This window comes from Lissotriton vulgaris, chromosome 2_1, assembly GCF_964263255.1.
Source record: "Lissotriton vulgaris chromosome 2_1, aLisVul1.2, whole genome shotgun sequence".
Taxonomy (NCBI): domain Eukaryota; kingdom Metazoa; phylum Chordata; class Amphibia; order Caudata; family Salamandridae; genus Lissotriton; species Lissotriton vulgaris.
The window spans coordinates 2,004,333,644-2,004,358,802 of record NC_141687.1 but is presented as its reverse complement, the minus strand read 5'-3'; the positions used below and the strand labels follow the sequence as shown (position 1 = coordinate 2,004,358,802).

Sequence of the window (25,159 nt, the reverse complement as noted above, 5' to 3'; positions counted from 1 at the left end):
AATGTGCACCTGGCTCTACTGGGAACGATGATGATGGTCTTTTAGATGTTTGGTGAGGGGTCATAGTTTGAAGGAGAGCTCCTAGTTCTCTATCATTACCGTCTTTGGTAGCTGTTTTCACAACATTCATGGTGGCCTCCTTAAGGGGGATTTAACGTTACCAACTACGTTTTTGTAAAGGTTCCTCAAAGTTGAGCCGACTGGCATGTCCTGAGGGCAGCATCTTTTCCAGTGGAATGGCAGCCTTCTTCTAGGCTATCATTGTTTAATTAAAGCCCAGTTGAAATACCTCCTTTAAAATGCAGTCTTTCCTAACAGTTAAACCTGTTTAGTGCATATGGTGACAGTTGCCGAGCCTCAGTTGAGCAGCATCACATGCCACCTCCAGGGGCATAGCTTCAAGGGGGTGTTTGAAGTGTTGACCGCCCCCCCACCCCCCAAAAAAAAAAATCTGCAGTAAATAGTTGGGTACAAGTGCTCAAGTGCTCTTAGTCGGGTATGGCAAAGTGTCCGTCAGATTTCACCTGGGAGTTTTACATACACAAAGACAAAAACACACACACAAGCTCTCTCGTCTTTGTTTTGAAGGTCTTAAAAAATGGTCAGTTTGAAAAACATTGTGTTTTAAGTGCTCCTAACAATATACACTGCCCCTTAAGTCTCCCCCTCCATACTCTGATTCGCATATAATGTATTTTCACAAGCTATACAAGAGAGATTGTTGGGAATTCACCCCCCTCCCAAAATCTTGAGGACCAATCAACGCCCCTGGGCACCTCACCACTCGTTCATCCACAACATCCACAGATGAGCCCACCTATGCACATGATGCCTTGCTCTCCATATAGCTGGTGTCCCTGCCAGTTCGAAATGGGCAGAGCTATCTATGGTCGGCATGGGAGACCCTGGTCCTTGCAGTCTCCTGCTGCATCATCTGCTCCTTGACATCCCCCCATCTCATTTCGCTTACAGGTAGCCCAGGCTGCAGCTGACATAACCACTGAAGAGGTAGCCAGGGCTGCGGACAGCTCAGCGGACTCTGCTTGTTGGCATTCCTGTGCAGTACCAGATGCTCCTTGGCATGCACCTTCCCGCAGTGCAGTAGCCCCAGATGGCTGTTGTTCCTTCAGCTCCTGAAGTGGGCAGGGCTAAAGTAAACTAAGGGGGTTATGGTCCTTGGAGTTCCTTGCTGCATCTGCCGCAGATGCAGTAGTACATACCAAGTACCGGGGTACTTGCAAAAAAGGCCCTTAGCCTGGTTAAAGGGCCAAGACAATTGAGAAAGGCAGTTATTTAGTTGGAAATATTGCTTGGGTGAGTAATGCACCCGTAGAGAGCACAATCCTTAACCTGAACATCACAGGTTAAGATTCCTGCTTGATAGTTAACTATTCATCCTTTAGAGGTTGATCAATATAATGCACGTAAGTTGACCAAAAATAATACCTGTAATTTGCAATGCTACGAAATGGCAAAAAACTGCAGAATCAGGCATTGCATAAAACAAAAACTTAGTAATATTTAGCTCTTCCCCCGTAGCTTCTTAGCTTATGTTTAATGTACACCTAGCCCATGTTTTCTTGGGAGGCCACCACTCACAGAGGCTGCTAGCTCCACCCTTCTTCCAAGCCTGGTCTTGCAAGTGGAAGTGCCCACCTCTGCCTTCGAAGATAGCACCGAGGCCTCCTGCAATTCACCTGATTTGCAGTTGTGGTGTGAAAGGAGGCTTGGCACTTTTCTTTCAGTAGCCAATAGAGACCCACATCTTGTGCTGCCAGACATGCCCTGGAGGTATGGAGCCTTTTAGACACTGAGAGACCTGACATCTGTTTCTTCACTGAAGCATGGCTACACAGCCAAGCCTCGCCTGATGTGGCTATTGCCTTCCCCCAGGAATATCATCTTATCAGGCAAAATAGAGAAGGTAGGAGTGGCAGTGGTGTAGCTGTGGCGGCTAGATCCCCTATCTCCATCACCCTGCTCGAATCCTCCATCAACCCCTTGTTTGAAATAACAATAGTCAACATCATGTATAATAAAACGTCACTGGAGAGGGCCGCCCTAGTCTATAGACCTCCGAGAGACAAAGCTAAGTTTGTTAATGTTCTCCTTGACACCATAGCCTCTCAATTATTGGCCACAGATAACTTCATCTTGGTAGGAGATTTCAATTACCATGCGGAACTCGTCCATGATGATGATACCTGCCACCTATTCTCAACTTTAGAAACCCTATCATTATCGCAAAGAGTGACAGGACCCACACACCAGGCGGGGCACACCCTTGATTTAATCTTTACCAACCTGCCTAGCCTTAACTGTGAATCTCCACTACCCATGACTTGGACAGATCACTATCTTGTAAAGTTTAGCTTCTGCAAACCAATTGAGTCTAGGACCTTTAATCGCTCAGACACCAAACTAATACGGCCCTGGTGCAAGCTAAACCCAGAAGCTTTTTCGACAGCTTTTATACCCCCTAATCATTGTATTACCAACATCAATTCAACGGTAGTCCAGCTAGAAGCATCTATTAGGGGTACTCTGGACACAATTATACCTGAAACCACAGTCAAGGTTAAAACAATAGCTTCTCCATGGTTTACGGAGAAGCTTAAAGTTGACAAATCTGCCAGTAGATCGGCGGAAAGGCTGTGGAGAAAGACCGGAACGCTTGAAAATCGCCTGAACTATAAACGGGTCCACTCTAATTACCTGAAAAACATAAAGGCTGCAAAATCGTCCTACCTCACCCATAGGATCAATAAAGCCGCTCACTCGAGCAATGAACTATACAAAATAGTAAACAAGTTCACCTCCCCACAGGTGGAGCAGTCAGCATTTCTTCCCACTTTCCAGTGGGTCAACTCACTCGCAGTTTACTTCGATAACAAAATCAAGACGATCTATTCCACATTTGTTGCCCCCAAACCAGATATCCCTCAAATCGGAGAGGCCCCTCCCTGCCACCTCTCTACCTCTGCTCACATCAAGTCCCCTTCCATTCTGGAATTTGATCCCACTACAACAGCGGAAGTGCTGGAAACCCTCTTGAAGGTGAAATCTGGTTCCCCTACAGATTCTCTGGTTCCCCGTAAGTGTAGTAAGATCTTCCCGTCACTGGCCAGCTCCCTCACCAACATCTTTAAAGCCTCGTTTGATCTAGCCTTGTTCCCCAATTGCTGGAAGGTGGCTCAGATCAAACCTATTCTTAAAAAACCTAACAGTGACCCCACTATCCTGTCCAATTACAGGCCGATTTCGCTCCTGCCCTATTTTGGAAAGGTACTGGAACATCTGGTTAACAAGCGAGTCTCAACTTTTATTGAAGAACAGGGGCTTATTGATCCCTCGCAGTTGGGGTTCCGTGCCGCCCACGGGACCGAGACTGCAGTAATGGAGGTAGTGGACAACATTCGTCTCACTCTTGATAGAGGTGAGTCTGCTGTCCTTATCCTATTGGATCTATCGGCTGCCTTTGACACCTTCATCAACGACTGTGGGAGATTGGTGTCAGAGGCGAAGCCTGTGCTTGGTTTGAGAGTTATCTGGCAGGCCGGCACACATATGTAAAGGTTGACACCCTGGAATCCAGTAAGATCCCCCTCTCCGTAGGAGTTCCCCAGGGATCAATTCTAAGTCCACTGCTTTTCAATCTGTATCGCACCCCTCTGGCTTCTCCACAGTGTCTTACGCGGACGATACTCAGGTGTTGATTACCTGCAGTTTGGATTTTCTTGACACTCGTTCCAGATTTCAGAAATGTATGATTGCGATCAGAGACTGGATGAATACCAACAAACTCCAGCTGTATTACAGCAAGACAGAAATAATGCTGTTTGGTAAGGCCAAGCTGATATTGGCACATGATTGGTGGCCGCAAGAATTGGGACTCTGCCCAGAGCCCAAAGAAGTGGTACGTGACCTGGGAATTATGATTGAATCCACCCTTTCTATGAAATCCCACGTCAATCAAGTCTCTCGTACCTGCTATGGTATTTTGCGCAAGTTGCGTAAAATATTTAAATGGCTCCCCCTTGAATCTAGGAAGCCCCTGATTCAGGGGCCTATTATCAGCCGCTTAGACTACAGCAATGCCCTGTTTGCTTCCATTAATGAGTGCCTGCTGACCAAGCTACAAACTGTTCAGAATGCCGCAGCTCGTTTGGTGCTTGGGCTGTCCCCTAGGTCACCCTCTCTGCCTAGTCTTAGGGAACTACACTGGCTCCCTGTGCGCCAAAGAAGCCACTTCAAGATACTCAGTATCGTCCACAAGCTCCTCACCTGTACAGGTCCCTCCTACTTAGCAAAGAAACTGGTTTGGTACAACCCCCCCAGAGTCCTGAGATCTAGTTCTAAATGCCTCCTGGTCCAGCCAAGGGCCAGGACCTCGAGAAATGGCTGTTGGGCTTTTTCTTATATAGCCCCCCTACTCTGGAACAAACTGCCCCTCCATCTGTGGTCCCTATCTAACCATTCAGCCTTTCGGAAGGGTCTGAAGACATGGCTCTTCCCCAATTAATCTGTGTTATGCTCTTTAACTCATGGTTGTCGTCTCTTTCTGCTAAGCGCCTTGAGACCTGTTTGGTGAATCATGCGATATACAAGAACTTATGACTATGACTATGGCCAAAACGTGCTGAAGTATCTCAGTATTCTGCTGGATAACAAGCTTACCATGGAAAGTCATGTTACTGCAGTCTGCGTACTTGTTTTGCAGTCTTTTGTTTGCTCAGAAAGGTCTTCTCGTGGCTCACTCTGAACTTGAGAAAGACCATCATACAGGCTCATATATCCAGCCACCTTGACTATAGGAACACTCCTGGTTGCTGCAAATAAGATTCTTATGTCACCCCTGCAAGCGGTCCAGAAAACGGCTGCCTGATTGGTTTTTCATTTTCCATCTTTCACGTTGCCATCTCCGGTTCTGAGATTCCTTCATTGGATTGCTTTCAGGAAGCATTGTATTTTTAAGCTCCTTTGCCATACTCACAGAGCTTTATATGGTAGTATCCAGCCCACCTTTGTACAAGAATCAGATTTTACCAGCCAGCCAGGAAACTTAGATCATGTGACATGACACTAGCCACCCCACGTGGCATTCGGACAACTCAAAACAGAGGGTGTTCTTTTCCTTACCCTGCACTGTAATACTGGAATACGTTGCCCCTACATATTCATTCTGGTCACAGCTTTACTGTTTTTTAAAAGTTGTTAAAAACCTAGTTATTTTAGCTGGTTAACCTTTCTTTTAGTCCAGCCTGCTATTTGTCTGTTTTAGGCTTTAGCGCCGGGATACATCTGATGGAGTGAGCTGTATAATCTTTATTACATGCTAATAACATAATAGAGTCCTGTAATTAAGAAAAAAGCAGGGTCCAGGAAAAGGCAAAAAATCTGGAGTGAACCTGCAGAAAAGGGGAATGTTGTTACAGGTGGGTTAAACAGAATACTAATATTCAACGATCATATTCATCCAAGGTGAAAGAACGTCCAAATAATGGATGGCCGATCTCCAGCAGTCGCTTACAGGTATCCCTTAACCTATTCCCGGTTTGCACTGTTGGTCTGTAAAAATATCCCTGGGCACTCCCCGAATAGCTGATTTGTTGGGGTGTCTTAGGGATAGCGAATTGAAGAACTCCCTCACTAGTCTCAGGCTTCTAAAACTATTCAACGCAGTCATCTAATACAGTTTTGAAGGACTATCCACCCAAGGCTGTTGTAAGCCTGTTAGATGATTTATTGTTCAACTGATTGGACTTTAAATAGGGTATATTAATAAGGGCCATCTCATATGATGTTGCCTCCAGTGGAAATAGTAACCCAGAAAGAGGGCTGGATTTAGTGCCCCTGCTGCTTGCTTGTGATATTAAACAGATATTGTTCTGTGGTATTATGCCTATTTTCTTACAATATTAACGGTAGTCTGGTCAATCATCTTGAAGGCAGCTTCTGGCACCTTCCTGCTTGACTGGATAGATTTGTGTTAACATGGAACAAAAGAATAACTCCTAGTAAAGGGATGCGCCTCCATTCCAACTGATTGACAATTCTGATTGAGATAAGTCGTCCATCAAGTAATGATTCTTCTTTTTCAACCTGTCCGAAATCCCCCTAAACAGAGGTAGAATTTTTTTTTCATCTATATGTTGCTAATATGCCCTGCTTCAGCTTAGTTTTATGAATAGTTCGTTTTATCAACTTCCTGCGGGTAGAAAAGGGCTGAGGCAATGGTGGCCCACGATTAGAAGGATTGCAATGTGCACCTGGCTCTACTGGGAACGATGATGATGGTCTTTTAGATGTTTGGTGAGGGGTCATAGTTTGAAGGAGAGCTCCTAGTTCTCTATCATTACCGTCTTTGGTAGCTGTTTTCACAACATTCATGGTGGCCTCCTTAAGGGGGATTTAACGTTACCAACTACGTTTTTGTAAAGGTTCCTCAAAGTTGAGCCGACTGGCATGTCCTGAGGGCAGCATCTTTTCCAGTGGAATGGCAGCCTTCTTCTAGGCTATCATTGTTTAATTAAAGCCCAGTTGAAATACCTCCTTTAAAATGCAGTCTTTCCTAACAGTTAAACCTGTTTAGTGCATATGGTGACAGTTGCCGAGCCTCAGTTGAGCAGCATCACATGCCACCTCCAGGGGCATAGCTTCAAGGGGGTGTTTGAAGTGTTGACCGCCCCCCCACCCCCCCCAAAAAAAAAATCTGCAGTAAATAGTTGGGTACAAGTGCTCAAGTGCTCTTAGTCGGGTATGGCAAAGTGTCCGTCAGATTTCACCTGGGAGTTTTACATACACAAAGACAAAAACACACACACAAGCTCTCTCGTCTTTGTTTTGAAGGTCTTAAAAAATGGTCAGTTTGAAAAACATTGTGTTTTAAGTGCTCCTAACAATATACACTGCCCCTTAAGTCTCCCCCTCCATACTCTGATTCGCATATAATGTATTTTCACAAGCTATACAAGAGAGATTGTTGGGAATTCACCCCCCTCCCAAAATCTTGAGGACCAATCAACGCCCCTGGGCACCTCACCACTCGTTCATCCACAACATCCACAGATGAGCCCACCTATGCACATGATGCCTTGCTCTCCATATAGCTGGTGTCCCTGCCAGTTCGAAATGGGCAGAGCTATCTATGGTCGGCATGGGAGACCCTGGTCCTTGCAGTCTCCTGCTGCATCATCTGCTCCTTGACATCCCCCCATCTCATTTCGCTTACAGGTAGCCCAGGCTGCAGCTGACATAACCACTGAAGAGGTAGCCAGGGCTGCGGACAGCTCAGCGGACTCTGCTTGTTGGCATTCCTGTGCAGTACCAGATGCTCCTTGGCATGCACCTTCCCGCAGTGCAGTAGCCCCAGATGGCTGTTGTTCCTTCAGCTCCTGAAGTGGGCAGGGCTAAAGTAAACTAAGGGGGTTATGGTCCTTGGAGTTCCTTGCTGCATCTGCCGCAGATGCAGTAGTACATACCAAGTACCGGGGTACTTGCAAAAAAGGCCCTTAGCCTGGTTAAAGGGCCAAGACAATTGAGAAAGGCAGTTATTTAGTTGGAAATATTGCTTGGGTGAGTAATGCACCCGTAGAGAGCACAATCCTTAACCTGAACATCACAGGTTAAGATTCCTGCTTGATAGTTAACTATTCATCCTTTAGAGGTTGATCAATATAATGCACGTAAGTTGACCAAAAATAATACCTGTAATTTGCAATGCTACGAAATGGCAAAAAACTGCAGAATCAGGCATTGCATAAAACAAAAACTTAGTAATATTTAGCTCTTCCCCCGTAGCTTCTTAGCTTATGTTTAATGTACACCTAGCCCATGTTTTCTTGGGAGGCCACCACTCACAGAGGCTGCTAGCTCCACCCTTCTTCCAAGCCTGGTCTTGCAAGTGGAAGTGCCCACCTCTGCCTTCGAAGATAGCACCGAGGCCTCCTGCAATTCACCTGATTTGCAGTTGTGGTGTGAAAGGAGGCTTGGCACTTTTCTTTCAGTAGCCAATAGAGACCCACATCTTGTGCTGCCAGTTAAGAAAGCGGAGTAAACAGTAGCATACTTTATCTGACAAAAATCCAAGAAAATATCGCTTAATACGACCTGGTAAATAAATCAAGCATAATCACATATAATGGTGGGAAACCCTTATCACTTGATGCTCACCTGGGAGCAAGATGTGTGCGCCTATTGTAAATGATGGCGCAAAATACTAATAAACACTGAAAACAACTTCGGGGATTTATATTATCGGGGATCTGTATCATCTTTAAGGTGCAATGAGACATCCCTTGTTACTTCATAAATGAGTGTTGTTTCAACTGAATCTGTACATCGTTGTACTCTAGTGTAAATGTGTTTATACGGTATAATTAACCAGCTCGGCGAATACACTGTATTACACCACTGCTTTATGGGTGCTCTTGTAGGACATACTGTTTCACCAAAGAACAATTCTAATATCTATTATTTGTTACAACGTCGAAGTTGAGGATTTACATGCTTTTAATTCATCCAATTCACTCACACTGGCCCCACTGATAAGTAGCAGCACTGAGCCAGCATTGCAGCTGCCTGGCCTTGCTCTCGACCGTTGCACTGCTCTGCAATTGCCTTTGCTGCTCATTCCAGCCTCTGGGTGCCGCACTGGATGCGCCTAGGTGGCCTGCAGCCCTGTACTGCAGTACAGTGTAGAAGAGTCAGGTACAGGACAGAGTACCCTGCACTGGCAGCAAACTGAGCGGGTGTGTGCTTAGCGGTGGCTCTGGTGGCCACCATTGTCCTGGTGTGCTGCTAAACAGTGCTGGAGCATAGAAATGGAAGAAAGACACCTCATTCAAGAGAGGCAGGTGGAAAATGAGAGTGGCTGTCAGGAACACCTGGCCCAAACTAGGCAATGGAAAGTATGCCATTGCAACAGCTCTCTGCTTAGTAGACTGCTACACGCTTACATCACATGGTGTATCCTTCTTGGGGCAGGGAAAATTCTAACCACACACACACCGCCTCTTATAGAGATCATGGGTGATATGGGTCAGCCATATTGGGAAGGGATGGGAGGCATGGGAGGCTAACTGTTTTTGCTTTGGATGGTTCTGGTGTGGAGCTGAAGCTCACTTTGTTAATCATGTGGCGAGGAAGACTATACACGCAGTAATGGAGATTACCAGTAAGTAACCAGGGCATCACATTCCATGTAGGAGTGGCAGGGCATAGGGAAAAAGGTCAAGAGTACAATGAAATGCTGCCCTCCCTTCTTTTATTCATTTGCATGTTTATTTGCTATTCCAGAGGAGCCTGCCATTCTATCTCGAAGTCACAACATCACATATATGGAGTCTACCAATGAATCAGCAGTCGCAGGCGACTATGTATCGGCCATAAAGGGATCTACTGTGAAAATAAATTGTCCTGTGAAAGGTAAGTTTGCTTTCTAGTTCTTCAACTTTTCACTAGAACCTCCAGTTTCCATTTTCAGATAAAAACACAGTGGCTTAATAGGATAAAAGATAGGGGTGTAGCTGAACAACAAATAAGACCAATTTCCTTTTTTGTAGAAATACTATAGATGCTATGTACTGACACAAAATGTTGCACCTTACGCTATTTACTTCACGATAAAAATGTTCACGATGTCATAATCCTTAATTGAATACGACAATAGAGGGCGTCTGTCATGAATTATTAGAAATAGATTGGTCAATGACACCTCTAGCTATCTATCCTGCAAAATCATATCAATGATGTGTGACAAAACTCCTAAAAATGCATGAGACGTGTATAAAGATGCACGCAGGGGCAGATTCACAGAGCTATTCAAACATTTACACACAACTTGACCTTGCGAAAATCTTTTCATTAATGTAAAACTACTTTTGACATCCACAAATGGGTTCACACTCTAAAAACGTACTTATTTGAAGATTTTTATGTGAGTAAATTGAGTTTGAGTTCCAAGGTGGGAATTCCATGAAGGTTTGGGCAAACCCACAAATATATGTGAGTATTCACAAAATGCTACTGGGCCTATTGACACTCAGTTAATGGCCATAGTTGTGTTCTCAGTAAGAGTAGGGATTAATCCAGTTCCTGCTCTGTAATGGTTTAGAAACACCTACCTAAATCATCAGTAGAGTACAGTAGAGGATTTTTTCTTGGTGTTTATTTTTCCCTTGGAACGAGAAAGATGTTATTCACTTGTGCAAAAAATGAATTCCTAATAGGATTTCAGGAGTACAGCTGTTAAAACTGTGATAATTGCAACACCCCAGGGGTACTTTGTGAATTTCTATAAAAATGTAAATCGGTTCCCAAAAATGTACATACAATTCTGTTATGTGGCAACATATCCTATAGAGAAGGTGTCTGTGTGCATATATGTGTGTGTGTGTGTGTGTGTGTGTGTGTGTATGTGTATGTTATTATTATTATTGTTATTATTATTATTACATATATGTGTATGTATATATATATACACAGATATATATATATATATATATATATATATATATATATATACACACACACACATGTGTTTGTGTTTATATATATGTATATATCTACACACACACACACACACACACACACACATATATATATATATATTCCTACCATAGGAAATCCGCAATATTCTATTGGGAATAACTCTGGCGCCGGTTGAGGAATTTGTGTGTAATTTTCCAAAATTTTGGCCAGCTCCGCTGCGCTCCTTCACTGAAAGTTTCGGGGGATTCGTGAAGTGGGGGCTGAGAAAAAAGGGGGGTCCGAAAACGTGTTTTCTCCATGTTAATTTCAATAGGACGGTCTAACAAGTCTACAGCCCGAACCGCTGAACCGAATTATGCCAAACTTGGCAAAATTGTAGGGACTGGTACGCAGATGTGCCTTTGCTATGTTTGGTGAAAATTGCTCCAGTGGTCTTTTAGAAAATTAACTTCAAAAACACATTTATATCTATAGGCGCGCTGCGGGCGCTCACCGGTACGCGTACCGGGGAGCGCACCCGGCGCGCCACGGGAGTGCGCGAGCGGAAAGGTGATTGGCTGTCGGTTGTCTTTCAACATTCTAAACAGTCTGGAGAGTCCGCCATCTTGTGTCTCAGTAGAATTGAGACACAAGAGGTGAAAAAGAAAGGGGGAAATAATTAAAAGGGGGCAGAGTATACACCCCCTGACCCCCTAGGTGTTCTGAGGGGGGCCTAGAAGGACCCTGAAGGGCAAAAAAACTTTTATTTTTTTTATATTTTCGCAGGGTAAGCGCTGGGTGCGTTCCCGGGTACGCTCTCCGGTACGCGCACCCTGAGCGCACCACGGAGAAAAACTCTGTTTCAGTTTTTTAAAGAATACAGCTCTTTGATGAGAATTGGAGGTAGTTCTGAAAAGAACTCTTTTTTTTCTTCTTTTTTCTTTTTTTTAACAAAAACAAAATCAGGGAATGGGAAACTGCTCAACAGGAGCAAAATAAAAAAAATCAAAATTAGGGCTGGGGATGGCAGCGGTGGTTCTCTATTGCTCGAACCATGAACATAACACTTTGTTCCCCATAACAAAGTAGCTGATCACATTTTCTGCATTTAATTGTTGCATCATTAAAAGCAGGCTGAATATTGGGGATCAGTTGGTCTGGTCCCCCCCTCACTGTTGATGACGTTGCTCCTCCAGTTGAGGTAGAAGCACCGTCCCCTGGAGCCTCTTGTGCAAGAGCCCTTACACTCTCTCGGGCATAGTTCTGAGGGTGCCTCCTCTCGACGTGCCGGTTCATAGTAGAATTTTCAAAGGAATATGTTTTGGAAGGGTCACCCTGTGACAGGACAGTTTGACAAATTCTACACTCCACTTTTGGAGCATTTACTTTTTTTTGGTCTGCTGGAATTGAAAAAAAATTCCAGATAAAATGCTCCTTTTTTTAGGCTGTGGAACCTCTTCATCTAAAAATCTAGCTGGGTCATCACTGCTACTCGATTCTCTGGCAGCCATGGTAATCCAACAAAGATCCAAGAGCAAAAAGACAGGTCTTGCAGTCACAAAAGTGAAAGAAGAAGTGAAGGAAATGGGTGGGGATTTCATTCTTTGTAAAAAAAACTGTTAGCAACCAATTAAAAGTGTTATTTTAAGGTCATATGACTTGACGCGCTTACGCTGCGCGCTCCGGAGCGCTTCCGGGGGCGCTTACGAGGTGCGAACTTAGGCGCTTCCGGGGGCGTTTACGCGGCGCGCTTGAGTGATGTTTTGCTAGCTGTACGGAAATGCAAAATCATTTTCATTTCGAAAATTAAAAATTCTGCTTTTTTAAGTATGGTACTGAATGTCTTGCATTATAATTTAGTTTTCATACATATTTTTTTTTACGAAGGCAGAATTAGCGCTCTCGCTATGCTCTCGGAAGAGCTCACCGGTACAAGACAAAATGATACGGGTAAGCTCACCGGTGGCGCACCCTGAGCGAACCAGGAAAATATGATTTAAAAAAATATATATAAATTGAACAAAAAATGTTTTTATATAAAAAAAATAGTTATAAAAAACAGCTTTAAAAAAAACTAGGTTAAAAAATAGATAAACAAAGGAATTAGCTTTTAAAAAAACTATGAAATTCAGTGAAAAAACCATAGGTTTCACAAACGTTATAGTTAGGAATTAGCTTTTAAACAACCTTTAAAATTCAATGAAAAAACCATAGGTTTCAAAAAAGTTATAGTTAGCAGAACATTTTACTCATAAAAAAACATTGAAATTCCCACGTTATAGTTAGTTGGACTCACTATAACTTGCGCGCCCGCAATCCACTGCTGATGATGTCACATATTACATCATTCATGACATGGTCAGTGACATCACTGATGACATCTCAAATGACATCACTGATGAGATCACTGCTAACTATAACTTTTTTGAAACCTATGGTTTTTTCATTGAATATATATATATACATAAACACTATAATATGCTGTTTTTATATAGTGCTTAATACTGGACTGCTGCAGTTGCTAAGTTCCGTATAAAGATGCTGTTACTATTACCAGATATATTTTATTTAATATACCCTCCTTAGAAGGATAAGAAACACAGTGGTTCAGCACACTTAGTTGTATCTATACACATAATACAGAGAAATTGCATAAATTACTTTTTTTCATTCATTAGTATTTTTAGTTTCTTATGTTGTTGTGGGATCTCGTTTATCCCGGGAGTCTTAGGGGTTTTGAGTCTCAGGTCCTAATGACCTAATGAATCATTTGATACGTTACCTCACAGCTAGAAAAGTGCAATCCTTTTTGCCTCAATCCCCAAAAAAATCTTTGTTGCACCTCCTTAGAAGGATGGAAGGGTAAATCTGCCTTGCTGGCATTCAAACATATGACCTTCGAAGCACCTTACTGGATTGATAAAAAAAAATCAAACTACAGCATACTGTAGGGGGAAAAGTATCATGTCACAATATCACTACTAGTGCAAGTATTAGTGTTGTTTGCACTGGCACTGCTGTATTGCTAATACACCTAGTAATATCAAGTTGGACTACTATTGGTAGAAGTCTTAATACTGCTACTACTACCTTTACTAGTACTCCAATTGATAGGAATACTCTTATGTTCTATTAATAACATTTATATAGCACTCATTCACCAAGGATTTCATGATGGTAGGATGCAGCTAATGAAGTAACAGCCATTGTTAGGCTTAGCATCTTTGGCGTGGTCTCCCCTGAGTTTTTGCCTCTACCCCCTGTATTTTTGATGCTGTTCTGGATTTCGTTTTTTCTGGCTTAGATGCTTTGGGCACTTTGCCACTGCTGATCAGTGTCAAAGTGCAAGTGCTCACTGTGTAAATTGTGATTACAATTGGTTCTCCCTGATTGGCATATTTGATTTACTGGTAATCCCCTAGGAAAGCGTACTCACTGTGCCAGGGCCTGTAAATCAAATGCTACTAACGGGCCTGCAGCACTGATTGTGCCACCCACATGAGTAGCCCTGAAAAGGTATCTCAGACCTGCTGTTAACTGCCATGTCTACCTGGCAAGTGCACCCACTTGCCAGGCCCTAACCATCCCTTTTCGTACATGTAAGGCACCCCTATGGTAGGCACAAGGTACCCCCATGGGTAGAGTGCAGTGACTGTGAGAGGTAGAACATATACTTATGTGTATGACTGTTAGTGAAATACTGGCAACTTTGTTTTTCTCTTTTGAAAGGCTGTCTGCCTCATAGGATAGAATTGGAAATACTTTGTAACATCTTACAGGTATAATTTCCATTGAGACAAAATAGAGAAATACAGTTTAGGCTCTCTGAACTCAGAAATGTATAAAACATCTTTTAGTAAAGATGGTTTTTCAATTTTGTGCTAGAAAATGCCACTTTTAGAAAGTCATTGTACCCAATCAAGCTGACTGACGCAGCTTTTTCTGAATCTACACGCGAAGCGCTGTCCCGATTTTCTAATATTCTACCGAGAGAAACTCCCAGTGCATTGTCACTGTTAATTCACAAAGGAATTCTACAACGCTACGGCTGTGGCATAAAATTAATTGAGCCCCTCTGGCCTGCCTACATACCCCATTGGATTGATAGCCTGTCTTCACATTGAGTACCCGGGCGGGTCCTCATGTGAGTAAACACTTTACCTCTATTCTTCACGTGTGGCACATCATTTTCACAATGCTGCACAATCATAAAGTCAGATGTCCCTTCATCAATAGTCCTGAAGAGATGCCACATTATTTTGAGGGTAGAAACGCCGTCAACAAACAGAAGAAGCGACCCATTTTCCCAGCACATATCATTGTATATAGCTGCTGTTCACATGGCATTATTTTGATAACGGTGTACTTGTACAAACTGTGGAAACTTTGTATATAATATTCACATTGTCACTAAGGTTTAGGTTGCCTTTGTCACTTGGGACACTATGCACAAATGTTGTTTTGGTGTATAATGTTTACTCCTAACTTTATTGTTTAAAAAATCCATAAAATACACTACACTGGAATCGGTGCCTGCATTCACTTTTCAAGCTGTTTCTCCTGTGAACACCGGACATGTTTGAACTGCAGCTTCTGATGCCAGACAGAAACCGTGAATCCAGCCCACTCTGCACTCGCCGAGCCCGGTCCGAGTTTGAGTGGAAAAACACCAAAAGGAGGTCCCCCCCGGTGATTCTGACCCAAGATCCAGCGACCCCTGACCTGCCTCAAGCCTCCAGGCTACGCCTGCAGCCTCAATCCAGAGGACCCCCCCCCCCTACCGTGACCAGAGCGGGTAAGTAAATCCAACATACCCAGGCACCCCTGCACCCAACGCCCCGCGGCCTTGTGTGCCTCACCCAGCAGTGCCTGACCAACCCTCTACATCCCTAATTACCCCTCAAAGTGGAGGTCGCTATTGGAAGATTCTCTTCCCCGAGCCTGCAGTGTTTCTTTGTCGTCCCAGAGAAACTCCATTGAAATCAACAGGGCACCCTACATCAAAACATCAAACTGCACCTGCCTGCCCTAGTGCCGCTGAGGATGCCCCGTTGGTGCTAACTTGGTCCCCAACTTGCCCTGAGCTTAACCCTAGGAGCTTTGCTCCCACAACCCTGTTACCTGCTTGCCAGCAGCCTCCAACCGGAGTCCCGTTATCCTCTGTAGGGTAACATTGGGCCTCAACACTCTGTACCTGGCTGCCCAAGTGCCGCTAAGGGTACAAGAACTGACCCTGGGAGGCCCCTGAGTCTAACCCCAGGACCCTAACTCTAAAGACCGATTACCTACCTGTAAACCGATAACCTCTTTTTCCTCATAGAATAACACTGACACTTTTTCTCCTTAAAAGTTTCTAAGTGTCAACTTTTGAAAACTGAGAATATTCCTTAAAAATTACCCGATTAACCAAACCGCATTTTCTTAACTGCTTTCAGGAGATGTGCCAGTGCTGAATCTAGGTATCCAGCACTGAGTAAGAAAAGTATTGTTCTAGTAACTTACCTGCTAAGAGAATTTCCTCAAATAGGATAACATTGGTGATTCTATGTGAAAGAGTTTGCAAGTGTCAACTTTTGAAATACAATAATATTCTTTAAAAATCGTACCTCTAATTAAAAAGCATTTACTCAACTGTTTTCAGGAAATGTCCCAGTGCTGAATCTAGGATGCAGCACTGTGTTAGCAAAAGTAATCTGAAAAGTAATTAAGTTCATTTTACTTAAAAAGCCCATTCATTTGAATGTACTATACCTGCAAAGTGTTGCAAACTGCTTACTTAAACTGTAACCAAAATCAGTACAAGTTATACTGCACTTGTGAACTGTGTTCACACAAGTAATTTACGACTGCGAAGTATTTTTTATGCTTACATGTGCCAGACTTGCTTGGTTCTAGAAATAAACAAAAGTCTATTTTTTATACAAAAACAATTGGCCTAGAGGTCAGTTCTTGAGTGTATGAATTCATTTGCTGACTGAGTGTGTACATCAAATGCTTAACACTGTCCTCTGTTTTTGCCTTACTGCTTGACCAAGCTACCGCTTTAGAGAGTATTGTTCTATCTAACTTTAACCTCTGTCAAACCTCTGAGGACCCTTGGACTCTATACACACTGTACCTCACTTTGGTGCAGTAGATATAGAGCCAGTTTCTTACACCACCCCTTTGCTGTGTGGGGTTGGCTTGCAGTTGCTGTTTCTGTCAGGGGAAGGACAAAGTCTGGAACTTTGCTGTGAATCTGCTTGAAGAAGACCTCCAAGGGCCTCCTGTTCTGAAGTCTCTAGGACACAAAGCGTTCACTCCCAGCTCTCCTGAACTCTGCTGCTGAGAGTTCTGACCTGCAAAGAGGTACCTCTTCCCGTTCTGGGCCTCTGGAGGTTGTTCCTGCTGTTGGGAGCAGGAAGAAAAAAAAGAAATGAGTAAATCAACACATGGTTCTTCTTGCGGCTGTTTTTCAGACGCAGCACCGATGTGCGAGAAGAATCTCCACGCATTGCCGCTGCAGAAACGATTTAGCGCTCATCGCGGCTGCAAGAATTGACACATCGCGGGATCGTGGATGTAGAAACCAATGCAGTGCTGCTAGCCGCCGACGCATCGATTGCCGACGCATCCCGGATTTCCACGCACCGCAACGGTGCGGCAAGTTTTTCTGACGCATCACCTGCGGACCAGATTTGTCTTGGAGTCAACTCCACTTCCCCCTACAGACCATATTCGACGCATCACTTCCCCTGCGTGCAGTAGAACTGCTGCATTGCCTCCCCAAGGTCTCAGGAACTGACGCATCTCTTTGTTTTCGATGCTTCCCATCTCTGTGGCTGATTGGCTTTGTGAATTTTGACACATCCACAGGTACTTTGTGAGAAATCACACATCCATATTTTTCTATGAACCAAGTTGTTTGAAACCTTTGAAAAGTCATATTCATATTACATGTGTGTTGGATTTTATTTCTGTTTTCGTCTTGTTGAGATTAGATAAAGATACTTTATTTTTCTAAACTGGTGTGGTGTCAATTTGTGGTATTATCACTGTAGTGCTGTCAGGGACTGTCCGGGACTATGTGGGGAACACAGTCAGGGTCTTGGGCAAGGACTGAGAACTGGGAAGAAAACTTACACAGGAAGAAGAGTACAGCACTGCCCAGGATCATACAGGGAGTCAGAGAAGAAAAAGGGATCCACAGGGGAAGCCTGTTCAAGTGAGCAAGATGGGTAAGACTAAAAAAGGAAGGACACTCACAAGGCAATTTAGCATTCATAATTATTACATCCAGGACGAATGTGCAAGACATATATATGAAACAACATTAACAAAAGGGGTGTGGGGCAAAGCACTCAGGAGTTCCACACAGTAAGACTGAAACTCAGTAAGTTTCTTACCCACAATTGCTGTTACAGATACTGACTGCAAATACCCACATGTAGGATATGCATGCAAAGGCAGGGTCTGTGGAGCTTATACCTATGGTGATGTTATAAATGTAACTCTAAGACAATACTCACAGTGAACAAGAAACACCACCTAGGTAGTCAGCTGTGCCCACGGATCCTGGCAATCAAACAGGAACACGCAAGGCAGTAACAGGAAAAGGGTAGAACTAAACACAAGCACAAAAGACAAGGAGCTAGCACGGAGGAGTGCTTAACAGGAAAGGAAGGAAATCACAGGGCACACTTGGCAGAACGCAGGTAACAAACATACAAGGCAACAGAAGCAAGACAGCAGAATAGAAAGACAGCAAACTAGGAACTGGAACCAAGGAATTGGGAAGAAAGGCAGGGATTGGAAAGGGATATACAGAAGGGGGGCTACAAGGGTATACTAGAATAGTGCAGATTAAGGAATCAAGAAAACAAAGAAGCATAGAAAGCAGTGCTAGGACAAGAACAAGAATTGAGATAAAGCTCATGAGTCTAGGCAGCACTACAGGCAGTGCTGGTTCAGGAACAGGGAATTACTATAGCTAAGGAGTCAAGGTAGCACTGCAGGCAGTGCTAGTTCAGGAACTGGGAATTACTATAGCTAAGGAGTCAAGGTAGCACTGCAGGCATTGCCAGTTCAGGAACAGATAATTAGCTACAGCTCAGGAAACAAGGTAGCACTACAAGCAGTGCTAATTCAGGAGACGGGAAACTGCTGCAGTTCAGGAACAAGTAATACTAAGGCTCAGGGGTCAAGGTAGCACTGCAGGCAGTGCTAATTCAGAAACAAGGAAAACAGCAGCAGATCAGGAATAAGGCATAACTAAAACTCAAGAAACACTGGAAACAAGAATAGCAAAAGCTCAGGGAGCACTGGAAACAAGGATTGGTCTCACCAGTAAACAGCTACAATGACCAACCTTGGTCCTGAAGGGAGCTGGGGCTTAAAAGAGCTCACAGTAATCATATGCATCAGGTGTGAGCAGGCTAGCAGCAGCCAGCCACAGGTAAGCTGAATTCCTCCACTCATCCTTGACCCTCAGGGGTGGAGACATAGCAGTGAGCAGGGAATTCTGGGTAATGAAGTTTCAGGCATGAGTAGGCTGGCCTCAAGTATAAGCAGGCTGGCTTTCACAAAACTCGGCATGGTTTGGGAATGGATGTCAATTCCCAATAAGTGTCAAAATGACTGGAAGTCAGGATATGCATACAGGGGAGGGTCTGGAAGCTCATTATAAGACTGGAAAGTCCCACTATGTGGCCCCCTGGTGGTGGGTACGAGAACACAGGGAGCGAATCGTGACAAGTACAGTGTGTTTTGAGTACAAATACTTTACACAGTGTCTTTGGGATACGTCTGTCTGCTCATGCCAAGCTACCCAGGAGGTGAGCAGGGGTTATCTAAGGTGTGCATCCCCATTTCCCTAACTAGAAGCAAGGGTCGCTATTTGGAAGATACCTACATCTGCCAACAAGAGACCCTAATATCTATCAGCCACAAATCCAGGCCACTGACAGGGTCCGACCTCCATAAGTCACAAGCCACAGACTGCCGCCAATACTGTCACTTTTCCTGCAGTGGGTGAGGGATCTTCCCATGTTGGGTCCCCAAGGCTGCCCTCACCACACTCAACAAGCCTGCTATGCCCGCTACTCGTCACCTTGAAGCCGTAGAAAGCATCTCCCCATGGCGGCTGAGGGCCGTGAAGCACCTGCACCACTCCTACCCTGGCAGCAGGTGATGGGCATAGATGTAGAGGGCCTGAGGCATGGGGATTTTCCAACTATGGCCATGGGAACTACAGCGGCCGTGACTTCTGAGCACCTGCACGGCCCTGCACGACTCTGATGACCTCCGACGGCCTCTGCAAAGCAGAGCAGAGCTGGAAGCACAAAGAAACAGGAACTGGATAGGAGCAGCTCACAAATGGGTTCAACCCAAATAGGAGCACATTCCTCAACCTAAGGCATCTCTTTCAAATTATGGAAGAAAACAAACACGCAGATTTGTTCCCCATAGCCTTAACCCTTGAAATAGGGAAGGCTTTTGACATCTTAGGATGGCCTTACCTAACTAATGCTAGAGAAAATGGGATTCAGCACTGGAATTTTACAGTAGATAAGCTTACTGTATCCCAATCCAGTGGCTGTGTCTGCACAGGTGGCAAAATATCTGCAGTGTTCGGTGTCAATAGGGGTACCAGTCAGTGCTGTCCATTGCAGCGAATCGTATTCACCATAGGGATGGAGCCTCTCATAAGCTTAGTGTGGTGAGGGGACCACAATAGGGGATTCAAAGTGGTGGCACCTGTGAGGCTGTTTCACTGTATGTGGATGATGCACTGGTGTATCACCATGACTCGCACAGCACTCTTCCACAATTGATGGACATACCTGAAGATTTTCTAGATTAAAACTGAACTGGGCTAAGCCTTGGACCAAGGCGAGGACGACCTAGTACAAGGAAACCTAGGAAAGTGCTGATCAACATGCACAACTCTGATGTTGTGGGGATCATTGGTCCTCTCTCTCATTGGTAGAATAGGGATAGCCAAAAGGCTAGTCCTGCCTAAGCTACTGTATAATTTATCAGCACTTCCCATCCAGCTGCCTAAATGCTTCTTATGCAACCTAAATTCTGCTCTCACCAACTAAATTTGGGGATCGGGTCAGAATAGAGTAACACTTCATACATTATATATCCACTTGAGCGAGGTAGGGCTAGTTGCCCCTAACTTTAATCTCTACTATGCTGCAGTCCAATTCAAGTGGCCGAAATGATGGCTTGCAGGACCTTCCAACCCAGAGTAGTCAGTAGAGCTACAGAATCTGGAAGGTCCCCAAGTCGTGGACTAGTTCTTGAATCCTCATAATGGTGCCCCCGGCATCAGCTGCATGGCAAGAATGGCCAAATACTACTGGCAGACATACATCTAACCTAAATGCAGCTGGACATCATACTGGCCGGCTCTCCCACTGTGTGCGCTCTCTGCCCCCCCATACTCTAACAGCCCACCATAACATGGGCCAATGGACCGACGTAGGTCTAACCACCTTAGGAGACCTGTACACTCATAAGTGTGGCATTGATGGGTCATTTCTTGATTTACAGCACACTAGGTCAGGTAAAATCCATAGTGTGGGGATTGATTCAGATGGAACCAGAGATCCACCCTTTTAACAGGCACTGTAAACACATGGGAATGATTGGTAAGTGGTCACAACACTCTGTTCTGCCCTCTTAAACTGCAATACTGCATACTTTCTCACCCTGAGAGAGAAATGGGCCAGTATCGTGAACCACAATATTTCTGGCAAACAATGGCCCACGGCACTGACTATGTTCATGGTGTTTTCAGGAACCCCCACCTCAAATATACAAAGTTTAACTCCACCAGACGTATCTTACATCTATGCGTATACACCACATGTTCCCCGGGACTGCTCCCAAATGTCCACACTGCTTATGCCCTCCTGCAGACCTTTAACATATGGTATGGGCTGCCCCGTTATATCACAGTTTTGGTCAACAGCTCTCTCGCTGGTGCCAGAGTTTACGGGGAGAACAGTCCCCTCTGTCCCCTTACAGTGTATATGAGGAGTTCTCCTATGCACATGCAAAAACAAAATGCAGTGACATTTATCAATTAGATTTTGTGCTCATCAAAAGGCACATTGGGATGGTGTGGAAGTCACCCATTGCCCTCTACAGACTGGCATGGTTGAGAGACCTGCTCAAATGGGCAGCTGCAGAGGTCCCTGCCTGGGGCTCACTACCTAGTTGTGCAGGGGAAACCCCATCTAATGGTGACAAGAATACATACCTGGAGAAGCTAGTGGTGAAAATAGACTAAAGGCCACCATGAAAACCCACACTGTCCTCATCTGAGCACAGAGCAACAGGCCTATCTCTAGTACCTATACAACTCCTCTACCCACCCGGACACACTTGATTGATTTTAACCATGCCATCCCATAATAGGCACAGCTGATAAGCACTGCACTATGGCACAACCTGCAATCAGCAACAAATGGCGGGACACACCTGCCTAATAGGAAACTAGAGCGATTCCACATACATCAAGTTCTCAGGGTTTCAGCCCCCATTCAACAGTTTATTGGCCTGCTAATGATGGATTCCTTACACCTGGTACTCAGACTCATCCCTGTGTTGTAGATACCAGCATACCTCCGTAGCACACTGTGAAGCACCCGGGGGCCTATAGATCACCACAAAGCAACACACATTTATTGTATGTGGTTTTTTCGATCAATGTACTGTAACTGTGATTTCGCATATTGAGAAGTTGCTGTACCACAACTGTTCGACATTGTAATAGAAAACTACTAGTGAAAAAGCAGCAAACTAGACATGACTGCACATGTCAATACCATCACTGCTTCTTGCCTCCACCGCCTTAGGATGCTGGGGAAGATCTTCAAATGGTTCCGGAGCAACGCAAAAAAACTGTCAGTCACACCCTAGTCACACGCAAGGTGGGCTATGGGAACACCCTCTATGCCGTAATTAGCAAGCAAGTGACTAGAAGACTACAAGTTACCCAGAACTCTCATCACACTAGACCTATGGGAACCCCACTGGCTTCTGATACACAAACACACTCATTTCAAACTGTTCACACACACATGCAGGCATTACATAACCTAGGGCTACCTGATTAGTCTCATCTCCTTCCTTTGTAAATATGGCCACAAGCCCTTAGTGCTCTCCCACTCTTTGAAAAATAAACCTGGAACCAGATTTACAAAGATATGAAGCTGCACAACGCAGCAAGACAACTTGCTGCGCTGCATAACATGGAGAGGGCACAAACCAGCGATATGTATCAAGATATGCGCTTTCCTGCTCTCTCTCTGCGCTGGTGCACACAGTGCAGCCTAGCACCAATGCAGACACTCCTCCATCGTGGTGCAGTGGTGCCTGCGTTGCAGGCAGGATTGTTTTAAAAGAGGAAGGGACACCTTCCTGCACAAAAACAGTCCTTAAGAAGCATAATGCAGCACACGTAGAAAGAGGAAAAAACGAGAAGTACAATTATTCATCCTTGTTGTGCCTCCCTGTGCAGGTGGACCTTTTTGATGGATTCCCAGGTTTATTACTGAGAGTAAATCTGGGAATGCTCCAAAATCCATGGGAGAATGATTGGGGACACCCACACTCCACCCATGGTACTCCTTCACAGGGTAGAGCAGAGGTCCTCAAACTTTTGGATGCCGAGACCCCCCCTGTCAACATTTTCAATCGTAAGGACCCCCTCCTGACAAAAATTTCTAAACCTCTAGGTTATGAGGAAGGCGAGGACCAAATTATGCGACAGGCTTGACTAAATTGTGTGAGTAGAAAATGTAAATAATGTTCTGTGATGCTGCGTATTTTAGGGTAGCATTGCTTTATTATTTAGAATTTTTTTTAACACAGTAATACTGAGTAAAGATTTCACCCCATCAGTACCAGTTTATAACCAAAATACAGCAATTAACATCAGAAAGATGTCTAGTCAACCTCTGTGAAGGGCCTCCCAATCCGCAGGAATACGCGCTGCCACATTAGAAGCCCACCTGGCCATGGCTGGGAGCAGCAAGGGTGAGTGCATGGTGATCAGTGTGAGTGCATGGTGATCAGTGTGAGTGCAGGGTGAGCGGGTGAATTGTGTGAGTACATGGTGATTGGTGTGAGTGCATGGTGATTGGTGTGAGCGCATGGTGATTGGTGTGAGTGCATGGTGATTGGTGTGAGTGCATGGTGATCAGTGTGAGTGCATGGTGATCAGTGTGAGTGCAGGGTGAGTGGGTGAATAGTGTGAGTGCAGGGTGAGCGGGTGAATAGTGTGAGTGCAGGGTGAGCGGGTGAAGAGTGTGAGTGCATTGTGATCAGTGTGAGTGCATGGTGATCAGTGTGAGTGCATGGTGATCGCTGTGAGTGCATGGTGATCAGTGTGAGTGCATTGTGATCAGTGTGAGTGCATTGTGATCAGTGTGAGTGCATTGTGATCGTTGGGAGTGCAGGGTGAACGTAAAAGTGAAGGCGAGAATGAGAAGTGAGTAGTCTGAAAGCAGGGTGCATTCCCAAAAACTTGAAGTGTAGGGTTTCAGATATAAGTTACATTATTGCTATAATGGCATTAATCAGGGTGCGAGGGTGGAGGAAATAATGTGCTGTTCCTGCAACAAACTTCCAGTCTAATGATTAGGGTTACCAGCTCATTATTTTGATGGCCCAGAAATAAGCAGTCACCTACAGCTGTATTTTTTGCACTTATCTGTGAATACTTATAACAGCAAATATAAATAGAAAGCACTTTTAATTGTGTTCTAGGGATGCCTTAATGATCCATGACTAATAATTAAAGAGAATAAAGACAGAACAGTCACATACCTAATTAATACATACTTTTTTTTATTTATAACTCAATTTAGTGTCAAGAGCAGGCCTCTGCAGGATATTTAAACACATAGCAGGCATGTTTCTTTTGGCAACCCAACTTTATATTTTTTTTCCATTAAATGCATTCTCACACTACAGCAGTAAGTGTAAAAATTCAAATGTAAGAAATAGGCCGAGTGGGGGCCCAGGGGGTACTGGAACCATAAAAAAACGAATCTTTAGTAATCAGTTAACAAAGGCATGTAAATATGCTAATGGTCTTTAAAGACCTGTGAAAACGCGGGCCGGAGATAAGACTCCAGACACTGCCCAGCCGAGGCCCCAGGAGCGCGAGCTGCACTGCAGCAGCCCGGGCTGAGACACAGGATGGGGGAGGAGGGGGGCTGAAGCCCTGGAGGCAGAAGTGACACTGTGAAGGCGCGACCCCCTTTGCATCGTTCCACGGCCCCCCTGGGGGTCGCGCCCCACAGTTTGAAGACCCCTGGGGTAGAGTATTGCAAGCCAGCAACTTGCACTGCCTGGCGTTGCTCTAGATTTGCTATGACATGCAGAGCTGTGCAAGGTAGCACTGTGCGCCATCCTAAATCTAAGTTAAGGCTTGCAATGCACTTGAATCAGGGCGTAAGTCTGGCCGCTGGTGTCAGATCTGGCCCCTGGTGTCAAATAGTTTCAATTTTGACTTTTTTTGGGATTGCTTCATTTCGTAAGTACAATGGTGCACCAAATAGTGATTTGAACAAAGTATACTGAGGATAGTGCATGAAACATTGAGGGCCTCATTCATGAGGCTGTGCATCACTCTTACGCCGCCGGTGCGTCACTTTTTGTGATGCACCAGTGGCGTAAAAAATGCGCC

The 25,159-nt window shown here is 44.6% G+C and overlaps 1 protein-coding gene across 1 annotated transcript in view; it reads left to right on the top strand.

Moving 5' to 3' along the window:
• Positions 1–25,159, top strand: part of ADAMTSL3 (ADAMTS like 3) — a 2,358,716-nt gene that overhangs the window by 2,006,656 nt on the left and 326,901 nt on the right. The window contains exon 23 of the mRNA XM_086958228.1: positions 9,298–9,426. Coding sequence (XP_086814354.1) covers positions 9,298–9,426 — 129 coding nt within the window. The remainder of the gene's footprint in view (positions 1–9,297; positions 9,427–25,159) is intronic.